The sequence below is a fragment of the Alligator mississippiensis genome, chromosome 16 (assembly GCF_030867095.1).
Source record: "Alligator mississippiensis isolate rAllMis1 chromosome 16, rAllMis1, whole genome shotgun sequence".
Classification (NCBI taxonomy): Eukaryota; Metazoa; Chordata; order Crocodylia; family Alligatoridae; genus Alligator; species Alligator mississippiensis.
The window spans coordinates 8,245,673-8,262,002 of NC_081839.1; the positions used below are offsets into that span (position 1 = coordinate 8,245,673).

The 16,330-nt window shown below is 47.8% G+C and overlaps 1 protein-coding gene and 1 long non-coding RNA gene across 15 annotated transcripts in view; one reads left to right on the plus strand and one right to left on the minus strand.

The window, feature by feature from the left end:
* Positions 1-1,188: 1,188 nt before the first annotated feature.
* On the minus strand, positions 1,189-3,426 carry LOC109283710 (uncharacterized). Its single transcript, XR_002090982.2, has 2 exons — positions 2,556-3,426; positions 1,189-2,027 (listed from the first exon to the last, which is right to left on the minus strand). It is a non-coding gene; the product is annotated as an uncharacterized LOC109283710 (long non-coding RNA).
* Positions 3,427-3,482: 56 nt separating this feature from the next.
* The window catches only part of TCF3 (transcription factor 3), a 110,918-nt gene continuing 98,070 nt past the window's right edge, over positions 3,483-16,330 (plus strand). For 5 of the 14 annotated variants that reach the window (XM_059719451.1, XM_059719453.1, XM_059719454.1 and 2 more), the window contains exons 1-3: positions 3,483-3,717; positions 5,424-5,528; positions 12,959-13,031. In XM_059719451.1, coding sequence (XP_059575434.1) covers positions 5,451-5,528; positions 12,959-13,031 — 151 coding nt within the window. In that variant the 5' untranslated portion in view covers positions 3,483-3,717; positions 5,424-5,450. Of the gene's footprint in view, positions 3,718-3,779; positions 3,839-4,279; positions 4,371-5,423; positions 5,529-12,958; positions 13,032-16,330 lie in introns of those variants that run through there. The other 9 variants (XM_059719452.1, XM_059719456.1, XM_059719450.1 and 6 more) reach the window with 6 other exon arrangements.

Below are 16,330 nucleotides of genomic sequence, written 5' to 3' on the forward strand. Positions count from 1 at the left end.
GTGCTCATGAGGCACGCACGTCCTGCTGATGTGTCTTTGCCCAGGAGACACCAAGAAAGGGGATTGCACTGTAGGATCCACATTGCAAGGAAACGGAGCAGGATTCATAGGATAATTCAGGCCAGTTACCCCAGGGAAGAAATTGCTGAGTGCTGCCGAACGGCCGGTTTTAAAGTAACAGGGCGCTGAGGCCTCTAAAATGAGATGCTTAAGTTTCAGGCAGGGGCAGGGGAGAGAGAAGCATGCCAAATGCCACCAGCACATCCGTGCTATAAAAAGGAAGGGGTGCTCCCCGCACCCCAGGGATGACATTACGGCATCCGCTCCAGCGGGGTCGATGCAGAGGCAGACCCTCGGTCTGCTCAAAGACACAGGCCTCTGACCATTTACATCAAGTGGGAGCGAACGCAACTCTGTGCAGCTCCCTGGCGGTTCACCACGTTCCAGGTGCAAACCCAAGAGATGGATTTGGCCCTGCTGCGCCTCGCCGGGCAGGCCTCGCTCAGGCAAAACTCCCATCGATCGGTCCCACTCCATTTCCTGTCTGCTGGGCCTGGCGAGCTACTGTTCAAGTGCATGTACGTGTGTGCCGGGAGGTCCCTGCCCTTCTTCCTGCGCGACCTCCCTGCCGAGCGCCCCTTTGCAGCGCACCGGTGCAAAGCACGGGGTTTCTTGGAGGGTCATTTGCACCCCAGCTCCTTTGGAAAACAACCCCGGTTTGGCTCGGCTGAGCCGCCAGGCTTGGGAAAAGGGCTGTTGCAGCTTTAACAAAATGTTCCCTGCCTCTCCCCTCCCCCTCTCTCTTTTTCCTGAAGTGATCCCACACTTTTCTTTCTTTTCTCCACCCTGCCTCTATGAATCAGCCCCAGTCAGCTAGACAGATTGATTCTCTGTTTGCCACCCAGGGCCTCTGGAGAAAAGGCAACGTTGAGGCAGGGCAGGAAAGCGGCGAGAGGGAAGGACCGGGGGCCAGCCAGGAGGAGAACGGCTTTGAGAGGAGGCGTGCAAGGGGCGGGTGTGAACTCAGGGGGAGAGAAATGCGATCACATGGTCCAACTGCTTCAGAGAAGGCACAGCGTCGCACGCCCCTCTGCCCCGTGAAAGCAGCCGGGACGAGGCTTGGATGCACTTTGCACAACTCCACGGAGCGGCCGTGCCCACCTCCAACCAGGCCGCGGTTATTCTGAAAGGCGCACACTAATCAGGGTTGTGGCAGTTCAGGACAGCTAGGCTGGTGGAGGATGGCTGCGATGAAGGGGAATCTCCCCCTCCCTCCTCCACTGCTGTTAAATGGGGGGGCGGGAAACAACCCTTATATTCTTATTTTTCCCCGCTTGGGAACGCTAGGTGTGCAAGGTATAGAGGATTATTCAGGTCGTGTTTGAATGCATGCAAGCCCTTCTGCCTTTGAAGAAAATACAGTTTCCTTCAAGTTCAGGGAACAGCCAGCCACAAAACAGGAGCAACTGCCAACTGAGATCAGACAAAGTGAAAATGAAAGCATCTGTGGAAACTGTTGGATTTGAACATGGTACCTACAGGATACTGGGGAAGGCAGGGCAGCAGTCTGGAGCGCTGCAAATGTGGTTGGAGATAGCTCTGTTGCTAGTGAGCGTGCTAAGCGGGCTGGTCAGCAGCAGTTAGGAGCGGTGCCCACCCATCCCTTCCCGTTCAGAACGGTTTAGAGGGCTGCGTCCAGAGTCCGTTCCACCCGAGCGCAGGAATCCAGCACCAGCTCTTCTCTTCCATCGGACACTGGCATAAACTTTATTAGATTAGATAAACTCACTTCCCGAACCCACAACAGTCGCACGTAAACTGCAGTCTTCGTTTTTGTGCCCGCCGGCGTTGAACGCATTTAACTTTGGCCCACAGTACCAGGCACTTTTACAGCCTACACGTGCAGGAAGAAATGTCACTATACAGAGATGAGGTGACTTCACTTTCGCCCAACCAGCACCATTGATCTCATGCTTGCAATACACCCCGTTGCATCTCAAAAAGAATCCGCCAGCAGCTTTCAGCCCCTGTGGAAGAATCAATGGCAAGTGTCAGGCCGTGTTGCCCAGCACTGGCAAAGGCTGGGAAACACTTGCTAATCCATGATAAGCACAAAGAAATGCCAATGGGGTCTTTAAAATTGTTTGCCAAGTGATACCAAATCAAGAGGCTGCAACCCAGGATGGAGGAAGCAAGCAATGCAGGGAGATGCATCCACGCCAACGCAGGGCAGGGTGGGCCCTTCTAGACAGCCTTCTGCCTAACTTCAATCTCTAAGCACCTCTCTACTCCTCAAAGAGAAACCAGTACAGCCTTTACACAGGGCTGCTCTGACATTAAACCAGTTTCCCGTCCAGGTCAAGGCTCGACAGAGGGGGGGGGGGGCACTCGCCCGGTGGCATCAGCCACAGCTTCATCCTTTGGCCTCCTCATAGCTCCTGCTCAGTCCAGCTGCCTGTCATGCTACAGAGAAAGCACAAATAGAAAAGAAAACTCCCTGGATGCACTGTTGCAATAAGAAAAGAGGATACAAATCGGGTTACAAGTGTATCTACCTTCCTTCGGGCACCCTGGCTACAGCAGGTGGCAAACTGCACGTGTGGGCCGACTTTCAGCATCCACCTCTGGGATACAAAGTGCAGCTTTTTCAGTGCTGACAAAGGGCGGCAGAAGGAGACCCGGAAATTAAGGGGGCAGAGGGAGAGCCAGGGTTGCAGCAGATCTGCGGGGATGGATTCAGCCCCGCGCACCACCAGGCACGCGGGCCCTGCGGCGGCTGCAGAGGCTCCGTGGGGGCAAACACTGCTCCAAAGCGTGGAGGGAGCAGAGCCTCCCCCCGCGGGGACCAGCCTGGAGGGGCCGGCCAGGCCCGACAGGTGCTGCCGGCAGCTGCGGGAGCTCCGCGCCGGCGGCGCGGCCCGGGAAGGTGCGGGCGGGAGACGCCAAGCAAAGCCCAGCAGCCGCCTCCGCCTCGGCAGCGCGGGGGTGGGCGGGGGCCGGCGCTGGTTGGCCGCCCCGCCTGCCACTCGCGGCCGCGGGGCCCTCCTGTTGGCCGAGGCCCCGCGGCCTTATCATTCCATCTCCCGGTGCTCCCGTGTCGTCACACCGCTCCGTCCCTCCTCGCGTCCTCTTCCGCCAGGAAACATAGTCCCCCCGCTGCCAGCCCCTTCCTGCTGCCCTCTTCCCCTCCTCTGCAAGGGGGGCGGCTCCTCCCCTCCTGGTGCAGGGAGCGGGGGACGTGACCAGGGCTGCGCGGGAAGGCAGTGGCAGAGGCCAGCCCGTCCCCACGGGGCACTGGAGGGAGGGGGAAGCCCCGCCCCTCCTCTCTCCTCTCCTCTCCTTCGCCCCCCCAGCCAGTGCAGCTGCCGGCGGCGGAGGGATCCGCGGGGGGAGGCGCCTCGGCGCGCCCCGACGTGCGCGGGAGGCGGGGCGGGCCGGCCGGGGCGGGGCGGAGCGGGCGGGCGGGCGGGGGTCCCCGGTCTCGCGGCCCCAGCGCAGCAGCCTCGGCCGCCGCGGGGGGACGATGAGGAGGCGGCAGCAGCGGCGCTAGGAGCGGAGCGGGGCGGCCGCGGCCCGGCGCATCCGACGGGACCGGGCCGGAGCGCAGCGGAGCGGGCGAGAACAATAGGCGCCGGCGGCCGCGCTCCGGGCACCGCCGCCCCGCGGGGCTTTGTCCGGGGGCGGCCGCAGCGCCGCATGCTCGGCCCCTCCCTCCAGGTAGGCGCGGGGGGAGCCGCCCCCTCCCCTCCCCTCCCTCCCTTCCCCCCCCCGCGGGGCCGCCCCCGCCTCCTGTTGCGCGGGGCCCGCTGCTGCCCGCGGGTCCCGGCCGCGGCCCCAGGTCGGAGCCGCTGGAAACTTCATGCGGAGTTTGGGGGGAGGGGGCGCATTGTTCCCCGCGGTTTAAAGGGCCGGGGTGGGTGTGGGGGGGGGCGGCCGCGTGGCGCAGCTCGGCTCGGCTCGGCTCCGCTCCCCTCGGGCCGCGCCGCTGTCAGTGTCGGCCCGGGCCCGGCCGGAGTTTGGGGCGGAGGAGAAAGGGGGGCGGAGCGGGCGGCGGCGCGGAGCCTTTGTCCGAAGGCAGCAAGGTGCAGCTCGGCCTGCGGGGGAGCGCGGGGCCCGGGGAGCGCGGCCCTGCCCCGGCGCCGGCTTTTGTTGTGGCGGCTGCCGGCGGGGCAGGCCGCGCCGCTGCCCGGGCCATTGTGCGGCCTCCCCCGGCCGCGGCTCGGCACTCGCCGCCTGGTTTGTGCCGGCGGAGCTGGGGCTGTCCGGGACCCCGTGGGGGAGGGGGGGGTTAATGTTTTCAAAGTTGCTTTAAAAACATGGCAAGATGCACAAAAGAGGCGAAAGCAGGGGCTTGGTTTCTTTGCCGGCTTGTAAGTCCCCTCTTTTATTTTATGGTGGCAACGGGGTTTCACGGGCTGGGCTGATTTCGGCACATTTCTTCAGCTCCGCTGAAATGAGAGGGGTGAGCGAGCTCGCGCTTCCTCCCAGGGCTTTGGAACAGCGCAGGTTTATAAAGGTTTTTTTTTTTGTGATTAATGAGTTAAATTATTGGCCAGCTGCCCTTTGTAACTATGAATGAGCTTTAAGGAAGAAGAGGGAATCATTTATCTCATCCCAGGTTTCTTTTTTTTTTTTCCTCTCTCCCTGAAGAGATATTTTTTTTCTGACGTAATGGGCTTGATTTTTTTTTTTTTTTTTTTTTTTTTTGCCATCTCCCTCTTTTACAATTTTTTAAAAATAAGCAAGGGATACTTTCCCCCTATATTCTGCCGAGGGAGTTTTATTTTTGCAAGAGGCTTTGAAGGTGAAAATGTGACTTTATTTTCCTTATCGCTTGTGTTAGGGTATTGATCGTTCTGGTAGATAATTCCAGGGGCTCGATCTTTGTTGTTTTGTTTTTTTTTCCCCCTTCTTTCTTTTCAAAGCTTGCTTTCCACGACTCCGGTCCAAATAAAGTAGGAGCTGCAGGTGCTCCGTACCCATAGGGAGGGCGACGGGCACAAAACTGGGCCCTTTTTAAACTTTAAAGAGAAATAGACAAAAACAAGAGAGCCTCCTGCGAGGAGGGGGGGCGGTGGCGAAGCTGAAACCCGCCAAGAACGTTTGATAAATGAGCTGGCTCTCTCTTTTTTTTTCTCGCTTGCCGTAAGCCGGGAGCGGCAGAATTGGTCTGAGCTAGTGGAATTGGCAGCAAAAAACAAACATACAAGTGTGGCTGGTCAATAGGAGGCTTGTTCCTGCCTCTGGGTGCCATGTGAGGACTTTCACTGTGTTCCAAGGCCCTGAAGTTGGAGGCTGGGAATTTGCAAAGAATTTTTTTTTTTCCCTTTCCTTTTTCTTTTTTCTTTAATATTCATCAGTGGGGTGGGTAGTTTGCTCTAGTCATTAAAATATCTCCTCCCCTCCCCCATGGTTTTCTTTAGGACTGCCACCGCTGAGTCTGTGGGAGTATGAATCAGCAGCAGCAGCAGAGAATGGCTGCAGTTGGGACAGACAAAGAACTCAGTGACCTGCTGGACTTCAGTATGGTAAGCGAGCTCTTCCGAGGGGGGCCTTTAAAGGGACCGTGGCTCGAGCGATTCCTAGTGTTCCTGAGCACTTGTTAGGGGCCAGGGGGTGGTGGGAGGGGGGGCAGAGAGTGTGAGTTGGTAAAATGAGGCAAATTGCAGATGATGGGTTTCATATGTGCCGTATTGTGTGTGCGTGCGTGCACATGCACATGCTGCAACTTGTTTATTATCAAGCTGAGCAACAGCCGCAGCACCCCTCATCGCAACATAATAAAGGCCCTTCTTGTGATGAACACGTGGGGACTTTGATGGGAAAGCTCTTTGGAACGGTGCGGGGTTTAAATGCCCATAGCAGAGCACGCTGGATAACTCTGAAGCTAGAGATACAGCGCTGATGCAAAGATAGGACTTTTAATCAGGCTGTTTTTTCCCCTCTCCATGATCCAGACTGGCTATGTTTGCGCTCTTACAGATTTTTCTAACTAGGTTTGAAATGTTTTTGAGCATCCTCGTATTTGAATTTTGTCAAAATTAGGTGCTTTTTAGGGGTTACAGTGACAAATTAAGGCTTTTATCTGAACAGCGCACGTGAATGGTTCACCTTGCCCACTTGAGTTGTTTGGCTGACTTTCCCGGTGGTACTGGCGTGTGTGCGATCTGGCTTGTTTGTGCGTGCTTGCTAGGCTAGAGTTAGAATGTAATTGGTAGGTGACTAGTGGAAAGAGAAAGTTACTGTTTTCAATGCAAACTCCAGCTGGGGGGAGGAGGGGAGCTGTCCTGACACTGGGAGTGTATCTTGCTTTTTAGATAAGCAAACCTAGGGTAAAAGCTGAAAAAAATGCAGCTCCACAAAAAAAAAAAAAGAAGAATTATCAGATAGCAATATAGCTGTTACTCTTCTTAGGGCCGTTCTAGGTTACAGTTGTCAATATGTTGCATTTCTTTTTGTATCACAGCAGAAAGATACAGTATTGACAGCACAACTCTTAGAATAGTTCTAACTTGCAGTGGTCTCTAAGAAGCTGCTGGTTGCACAAAGACGATCCCTACCTTCTCTTTACCCTGCATGAGAGAGATCGTTTGGCAGGAGGACAGGGTGAAACCCTACCAGCCATCTCCTAACAATTGAATTTTAGAATTTAATTATGAGTGATATATTTTACAGTTGTTAGGAGGGCTGCAGTGACAATATACCTGAGCATAGAAGTGCATTGGAGGTTCATGGTGGAGTAGCATGCAGTGTTTTGGGGGTTTTTTTTTTCCTCTTTCGTCTTGGAGAGACTGCCCCTATTGATGGGAAGTCTGGCGATTGCTGTCTTGCATGTCTGGCATCCATGTTTTGAATTTCAGAGTGGGTGAACAGTAGGCAATCCACTTCTACATAGGATCAAAAAGTTGCTCCTTTTCCACCACCCCCTTACAGAAAGAAATTTCCAACCACTACTTGCAATGTAAACAAACTCTTACATGACTTATGGCTGTAACCCAACTTAATTTGCATGGTCATGCAGTTGTTAAGGCCATTACAGTTAACACATCTCCCTTTTTAAATATAAACTCTTCCTGAGCTGGGTAGGGTGGGGGTTTGATCTGGAGCTAGAGGTGAATAACTTGGTTCAGATTTCTGCTCTTTTAAGTCAGTCTAACTCTTGAGTGACTTCAGAAATTGCAGCAGTGTAGATCTGAGGTGTTGCATCCCTATGGCACTCTCTTGTAGTTACCTTCAGGGAAGTGGCTCATTGCAACTGGTAAGGTTCCCTGTGAACACAAAAGTCAGTTGATTTCAGAATCGAGGCCTGCAAAAGTTGCTTACAACACACTGCTAAAGAGATTCTCATCAGAGCAAATTAGGCCTCGTCCTAGGCTGTTGAAGTCAGTGGGAGTCTTCTCATTGACTTCAGTGAGGTTTGGAATTGGGCCAGTTATGTCCATCAGCACTCAGGGGCATACTTTATTTTGGCTTTGCATAAAAGAGTGTTTTAAAATAGTAAATATCTATTGAGAATGAGACTTAAAAATGTTACTAGCAAATGGCTCATATTTATCTCGCTGTTGCAAACTTTTTAAGTATAATATAGACTATATAGAAAGCTTTGGAGTTTAGCAGGTTGCTGATACGTTTTGTAATGGATCTAATTTGTCTTGTGGTCTGGTTCTCTTAAGTGTGTGTGGACTCTGCAGATCTAGTGGCATCTGTTTAGCTTGGTGTTTCAATGTCTTCCTCTAGGACAAATATGTCCACATTGTTGTGATTGTGGTACTTGTTCTGTGCTGTGCTCCTCTCCCAGTTGGGTAAATGTTATGTCTTCAGCCACTAGATTGTATAGCCAGGAATGTGTTTGTCCTGTTTGGCAGTGTGATTGGGGGGGAAATAAATATGGTAGGTAAAACAAGATTATTGTTGATATCATGGAGAGGGAGGTGAATACCTCCATAAAATAAGCAAGGTTTGGATAGGAGCTTTCATAGTTTGCTAAATAACCTTCCCCCCACCCCTTCTCCCTACTGAATTAACGTATCAGTTAAAATAGTGAAAAGCAAGAGAGTGCTGCATTATATAGTTGAGTGACTTAAAGTTGGAAACCAGCACTAAACTCCCAGAATTGCAGTCTGATTGCTGCTCTGGGCTGGTGCAAACTAGTCCTTTACAAGTCCCTCTGAACCAGTTGCCTTTCATAATTGCCCTGAAGTACAAGTAATTTGTAAGCCTTCTTTCATTGCGGCTTTGCTGGCAGTGGGCCAGGAGGGTTTTCGGATGTGGGGGAGAGCTTTCCAGAAAACCTTGTATTTATTGGTTTAATTTTTCTCCAGTTGTAATGCACAGCTCTTTGACCTGTGACTTGACATTTCTTGCTTTTTTCGGAAGATGCTACAGCCCCAGCTGGCTGGAGGCTTGTTCACATTAACTCCATTCAGATTGTGTCCACATGGCATCATTTCTGTTCCCACAGCCATGTTTATTCATTGGCCTTCCCCGTTTTGCGGGGTCTGGCTGCGTGTGCCGTGCATTCTGGGAAAATTTGGGCAGCTATCCCAGAATGCCTCAGTAGGGGGAGAGAGTGCTCGAAGGGCAGACACAAAGAGTGGCAGGAGCAGTCCTCTGGGGCAGTGCAGGCTGGGACACTTCAGTGCAGAGAGAGCTGGGAAGAAGGAAGACCGGCCAAACCAATTACACAGACACGGTTAGGGGGTCCTGTCTGTGCCGCAAAGCAAGCATGCCAAACCAGATACAGTCTAGGACTCTGGCAGGAGTAAAACAGTGTTAACTGCTACGGTTATTAACCAAGTATTAGCCATATAGCATGGGGATACAAACGGCGTCATAATTGGTTTCCAACTACTTTAAAACTTGTTGTGTGGACAGTGTGTAAAATGATAACCAACTTCGCAGTAAAGCTGCAGCTCCGTCTATCAGCAGCCACCTCTGAGGAGTGAAACTTTGGTGCACGGCAGAGCTGCCTCAAAACCTCCTAATGCCAAGAAACAAGCACGTCATTCATTTGAATGGCTAGATGTTTGACTGGAGCTCTCAAATCTTGCCTCAGCTGCTTCCTAGAGTTAAAAACACTAAGTGGTGTTAAAACACTGCCATATGCCTCAGGATAGTTAAAGGATTATGCCCATAATAAATCTGTTGGGTTTTTTGTTTGGAGTCTAGCTGCAGTAAAGTTCATTTTACAACAAACTGGGCAGAGGAAGGTTTTTCTTTTTTAAAAAAAAAATGCTTTTTATAAAGCATTATTCTGGGGAAATTAACTGAATGAAATCTCCTCTCTTCCATTCTAACACAAAATAAGGTTTGCAAACTTATGTGCTGGAAAAAAGCTTTCAGGTTTTACCTTTCTTTAAACCTGCTATTTGGGTGGCTGTACATAAGATGTCAGCAAACCAGAAGGGAGATGAAAGTAACTTGTTACTTAATTTGGAAACGTTAGTGTATTGATATACACGCATAGTAAATAGACTGTTGCTTAATATTAGTAAACGGAATATTTTCTACGATAGCATTTCCCAAACTTTTGATACCGGGGCACACTTTTTCTGGATTGAAACGGGCAGCACACTTTGCTCACTGGTCTGTGGACCCAGTCCAGGTTCACAGGGCCAGGGCCTGATTCAGGCCATTCTTCACAGCACGTTTCTGTTCGTCTTGTGGCACACCCTTTGGGAACCTTCAGGTGCATCACTTGAAGTTAGTGTGAATGTTTGCTGACCAGAGTGATACAATTGTTGATTATGTTGTCTTTGTTATGGTATAAGCAGGTAAAAAAAAAAATCATGCACATACCAGAGAAAGTTTGTAAACGAAGTGATGACAATGTAGGTGATAATCCCAAATATATATACCCACACAATCGTTCTAGTTTGAGTTAAGTCACTGTCACCTTTGTCAGCTAATATATGAGCAAATTGCTCAGACTGGATCATTGCACTTTATCATCTCATGAAATGTCTTTTGACAAAAGTGAGTGCAGTCTTAGATTTAACCTTCCATAAAACCGTGCATATTTATGTATGCATTTTTACACTTTGGATTTGTGGTCTTTTATGGGAAAGAAGGAATGATCTTTTGGTATTTATGGGACTAACACTTAAGTTATTATCATCTGTCCAGGAAACTGGAGGCTATGCATTTATAAACAGTATTTAGAGATTTAAGCTTTACATGACCAATTTAAATCTATGCAATTCAAATACAGTGAAGGACATTCATTGACCTCATTATCAGACCATTAAAAAATGAATGTCTGTAAACCCCCCCCAATGTGGTGCTCTCCTGCTGCCCTGACGTACCAGTTCATCTACTCCCCCCTGAAAGTTAAAATAGCATCTGAACACACAGCATTAAAAGTGGGTGGGTGATCCTAATATATTGAGTAACAAATTAATAAAGAGCACTTTTTCATGTTAAACATATTTAAAAAAATTTTAAAGCACTCTAGCATCTCTTTCAAATATTGGTCCAATAAAATATAATACCCAACCAGTCTTTTTATTTCTCATATGTACCTTGGAACAACATGGCTTCAACAACACTTTTGTAAGCTAACAAACTCAGAGAATACTTCCAAGTATAACTTGTACTCTGCCCTTAAATGAAGCAAACCAGTCTGACTTAATAAACCCACACTGCAGTGGAAAAACAAGTTGACAGTATAAATGTTATATTTCCTGGATTTCATGTGTGATAAACTTGTTTAAAGTTCTTATTGTAGTAACAATAGCCTGGGGTTCCCTGTTATCAAATGTCATGATGCTTTAAAGTTTCAGATTGCTTTGATGTGGAACAGTGGGGAGGGCAGTTCTTTAACTCCTATGGAAACAAACAGGAAGGTGTTATATCAGTCTCCTACCTTCAGTATCTTTCAAAACAGAATAAGGAACACGAAGGCGAGAGGTGGGAAGGGCATCCCTCATTCATGTGTGTAGTCTGTGGGCAGGTTGGGGATTGCCAAAAGTAGTCGTGGGAGGGCCTTTCTTGCAGAAGCAGATGAGAAAATGTGCAGTGCACAATGGAACAGAACTGTACATTTTCTCCATTGGCATTTTGTCACTCTAACCTTGTGCTTTTCAGCATCAGCAAATATTAGGCAGAACTGTTTATGAAAAAAGCAGGCAGTGCAGCTAAAGAAGACAGTATGCATTGCATTTCTATACATTGCTTTGCTATAGTTTATGCATTGCTTTGCCATAGTTGGAGATACTGGCTTTTGATCAAAGTAACATTTCTCCCCTGTCTTGGGGGGGGGATGAATTAAGGATGTCTCCTTTGCTCTCTTCTTAGGTAAATGGAGTGAATTTCTGATGTTGTAATATCATTTCAGTAATCCAGATTTTAAAAATCTCTCTAAACTAACATTATTCCTTTTCTTAATTTCTTTATCACACTGAAAATCTAAATACATTGTGAATCTTTAGTTTGGATGTTTAAAAGTGTGCGTGTGTCTATGTATGTATATACTTCTGTACACACATTTTTGGAGGTCCCTAAGGGAGCTAGTTAAATGCCCAGATTCAATTGCCTTCAATAGAAATTGGTTGCCTGTCTGTTTTGCTGCTGTGAATATCTGCCATATCTTCCTTATTTCCAGGTTTTGTAACTAAAACTGGATGGACAGTTGTGCATAGGAACACAGCTGACCGAAAAAGCCATCAAACATGTCAAGGCCTGAAATGCTGACTTTCTGTAGGTTTTCTAGGCCATTAAAATTGTTCAGCACATTAAACTTTTGAGTTACTCAGACATTGGAAAGGTAAAAATAATATAAATTCAAATGACTCGATGGTGAAAGTATCTGAGTAGACTAGTAAAAGCATATTAAAATGTTAATTTACCAAGCATTTTCCTACCAGTTGTTTTATTAGCTAAAGCTCCATTTTTGTAGAGAAGAATTAGTTTTCTTTTCTGCTGCATGCAGGTGCATATACATTTTAAAATAACAGCTTTTGAAACCCTCCCAACTTGTATTAAAAATATTTATACAGGTTAGCTGACTAGGTATGCAGTATTTTTGAGGAAGCTCTCTGGCAGGAGGAGATTAGCTATAAATTGTAGCAGTAACAGTGTGGCAGAGAGGTAACTAAAATGACTGATAATATAAAATAAGTTAATCTTTTTAATCATGTGTTAAAGAATATTGCAATCAGCCTGACTTCATCCACCTACAAATTCTTGCCTAACGTCCTCTATCTTGCTTTGCAGTAGTCTAGTGTCTGTTTTGGGGGGAGGAGGTGGTGCATTCATAAGACTCACATTTTTCTGGAGAGGAAAGGATGAAAATTAACCTTTTGGAGACCTATGAGATTTTTATGCGTTGAAGGCTTGCGGCAAAGGAGTAGCCTGTGGTTTAATCACCTCTGTCCTTGCTGGTTAGAGCCCCTTCAGTCACTGCTGACTCTTTCCTAGGACATGGGATCATGATAAGGAAGGTATAGGGGGGCAAAAGAGGAAGAATAGGAAATAAACCCAGATTCTGTGCATGTGATTTGAGGCAAGGAGATGAACTTTCCTCTGGACAGAGAGCTGGGCCTGCAGCCTTCATGTTAATTTACTAATAATGGAACAAATCTTTCTCTGGGTTTGTGAACACTATATTTTGATGCCTCCTTTAATAATGTGAGAAAATAAATCATTTGCCATTAGCACACCAGTGGTGAGCAAAAAGCACCTTAGAGAAGCTGAAAAGTATTCTAGCAGTTGCTCTCCCATGAAGAAGAAACTGGAAATGTGTGCATGCCATGAAAATGTACTTACAGGGGAACTTTGAGTTAGCTTACAGTTGGGCTAGTCTCTTCTATTCACTCGCCTGCTAGATAGATCGCCTGAGAAAGGAGTTGGAAAACTTTCTGTACCCGTAAAGGCTTTCCTTCTCCCCCACCCCTAACAGCAGCACAGTAAAACTAACATATTGAATTCTCTCTTCTCTTTCATCTTCTTGTTTTTCTAGATGTTTCCTCTGCCAGTGGCTAATGGAAAAAACAGACCTACAACCCTAGCAAGCACTCAGTTTGGAGGATCAGGTATTGTCTTATTTTTCTTTGTACTGTCTCTCTCCAAAGTTTAAAAACAAACAGAGTCATGTACCAAAGGGAGTTGTGTTAGCTTTGTGCCCGCTCTTTTGTGTAGTCCCATGCTTCCCTTGTGCCATGGCTCTTCTTGGGATGAATATGAATTTAGTATTGTCACATTTGTGTCTGAGAAACTTCAGCTGTTGCTTGGCTAAAGTGTTAATTTTCATGCTGTTGGGTCTGTCAGGGGGTGGAGGGGAGTTTGACTGTCAGTGGGACTTGGGTGTGTGACACCCTTCAGCCCCTTTGACAGTCCTGGCCCTTTTGGGGTGCTTAAAGCTATGAGAGTTTTCTGCCCTGGTGAAGAATGACTTTGGCAAGTGTGCTTGCTCGGTAACACTGTTTCCCAGCAGACTGGCAGCAGTGCTCTGCTAGGGCAGGCATGCCAGTTCCCTGGAAGAAAGCTGCTGCAGTCTGAGCTTGTAACAACTGCTGGTAACCCTGGGAGCCTCGCGGTAGACACCCTGCATTGGGAATTTTGGCCCACGCAGATGCACCTCTGCACACTTGCCGAAATGTCAGCGTTTACTGAGAGGTTTGTTAATTTGAGGTTAAAATTAAATGCCTCCAAGGCCATACCTGGCAGGCTGGCTTTGCTTTGAGCTGGTTGGGTTTCCTGTGCATGGGGATGCGTGGCTTGCATTCATAAGACTTCTGCGTGCCAGGGGATCTGCTCCCAATATGCTTTCCTCTGCTGCAGTAGCTTTTTCTTTTTTGGTTGTTTTTTTAGGAGAATGGATTGTAAATTGTTAAAATTTCAGCCATTCCAGTATTGCTTAACTGCAGCTCCCCAAGTCGTCTTGAAATCCTGTGGTCCTGTAAACCAGTCTGCACTATTGCTTTGATGCAGTGATGCTCCCTCTGTCTGGCCCCACAGGCTGAAGGAGTAGCACAGGCCAGATCCCATGTCTGGGGTCAGTGTGGAAGCTGGATCCATTACAGGATCCATGTGGGGGGTGATCTAGTGCATTGGTACAACCCTTCAGGCTGAATCTAGCCATGGTGTGACACTGGACTGATGCGGTCAGGTGCATGCACCATGAGGCACCCCCTGAGTCTGGAAACAGTGGCAGCATTAATTGCTGCACCCTGAAAGCAATGTTGCTACCACTACCCTCCCACCAGATTTCCAGACCCATTGGGAGCTCCACAGGCCAGGTAATAATGTTTGTAGACCAGACCCAGCCTGTGGACTGAAGGTTAAGCACCACTGCTCTAATGGGAGGTGCTTTGGTGCCATGGGATAGTGTTGCTCTGGTGCTGTAGACTGATTTAATAGGGTATATGGGAAATGTCAGTAATATGCATCACTAGGGCTGCTGGACATAGCTCAGTGTGAAAAAGTATTTTTTTTTTCCTCTGGATGTACTTCCTGCAGGAGGGAGAGGGGTGTAGAGGGGCAGGACTCCCTGAAGTAGGTGTTGAAGTTTTCCATGGCAGAGTTGGCACTTCGGTATGTGGAAATGTGGCATTTTGGAAACTTGCTGTTTCTGAGATGAAACGTTGCAAAGTGGCGTCTCTGCAATATGTTCCTCTCCTCCTTTCACTTCAGCATAATATTAAGTGCCAAGATTTCGCCACTTAGCTTGATGTGTAAACAGTTTTCAACAAACATTTTTACAGAGAGGCAAGACCGTGGAGTGGGTGATGGAAAAAGAAGGCAATAGAGAAAGAAAGCGAGAAGAGAAAAGTATAAATTATTCCAGTTGGAACTTGGTCTCCTTAGTGAATGTTCCATTTTGTGTGTCTTATTTTTACTATTTAAAATCCACAAAAGAGATGACATGCTACTGAGAGGTTAGCAGTGGGGAAAGCTTGCATTCATTCTTTTCCTGCTTGGATATTGGTTTGGCTACTTGTCCTGCAGACCTGGCCCGTTCCAGCCAGGATGTAGGAGGGGGTGAGGAATTGTGCTGTTCTGGGAAAGTCAGGCTAGTGGCTGGCCTCTTGCTGCCTTGGCTGTGCGCTGAGCCTGGAATACATGAAATCTTTGTCTGTCTTTCTTTCGGGTGAGTGAAAGGTAACGTTGACACCACCCTTCCTTTAGGCTGAAGCTTTTGAGACGGGTTTTCTGAGCATTTCATAAAATCCAGGGGAGTGATATTATACAAGGCAGTTACACAACTACTGCCATTCCCTTCTCAAGCCTTTGTACAAATGTTCAGTCCAGCAGATGGACATCTCAGTTTTGAAGTGCTGCTTACTGCTGTATTAATGGAAGCCTTTTCATGCCATGAATGGATTCCTGTGGTTCTCCTTCCCCCTGCCCTTATGATCTCACCTTTAATAGGTGAAGTGTGTATTTTAATTGCTTGTCAAGAGTTTATAAATTACTTTTCTGCTTTGGCGTGATTGAATTTTTTTTTTTTAAATACTGATTGGTGAGTGTTGAAATCTGCAGTGTGCTGCTGACGAGTCTTGTCATCCAGGAACTTTAAATTGGCACAACTGTTGGGTATAAATAAAGGTCTTTACTGTTGAGAACCAGGAGGCACATCACGGAATTGGAGCGTCTTTAAACTTTCATTTTGGTACTAGGGAATTGCTTCCCTATAGTTCTTGGTTGGCGAGGGCACCATTGGGCCTATTTTCTTATGTCCTGTGTGCACTGGTTGCTCTCTCTGGCTTCGTTGCTGTTAAATCAAGGCTGTTTCTCCACCCCTCCCCTTCCCAGTGGAAGTTAAAATTGAAGGGAAAAGGTACAATCCTTCTGCCCAAATGCCCCTGCCTAGTAAGAGAGAGGCCTTCTTTCTCAATTCAAAGCTTGCTATGATGCCGAATTAACATGGGTAACTGTTACCATAAAGTGGTATTAGTAGAGAGTTGTAATAATGACTAATGTGGCACATGTTAGAATGCTTTAGTTAAGAATGTTCTCAGTTTCCCTTCCCCAAGCTGTTGTCCTGTGTCTTGTGTGACAGTCTCAAGGAGATGGAAGCTCCTCAGGATGGTAAGGTGACCACTTTTCCTGTTCATAAAGCACTAGATAAATCCAGCGTACTATTATAGGCCATTACATGTAGAAATTATTAGGAACTCCCAAATCTAAAGTATATCGAGTGTATACCCTCTTGCTGTGATCCTTTGATTGCAGAGCGTTCCTGTACCAAGCTGTCTGATATTTGCAGTGGCAAAAATGTTAGCCTTTCCAAAATTAAAACATCTTTTGTTCTGAAATATTATAACTTTTATAGATGACTGTTTACTCCAACTTCTGCTCTCCCTTCCCCAAAAGTGTTTCAGATGCATTA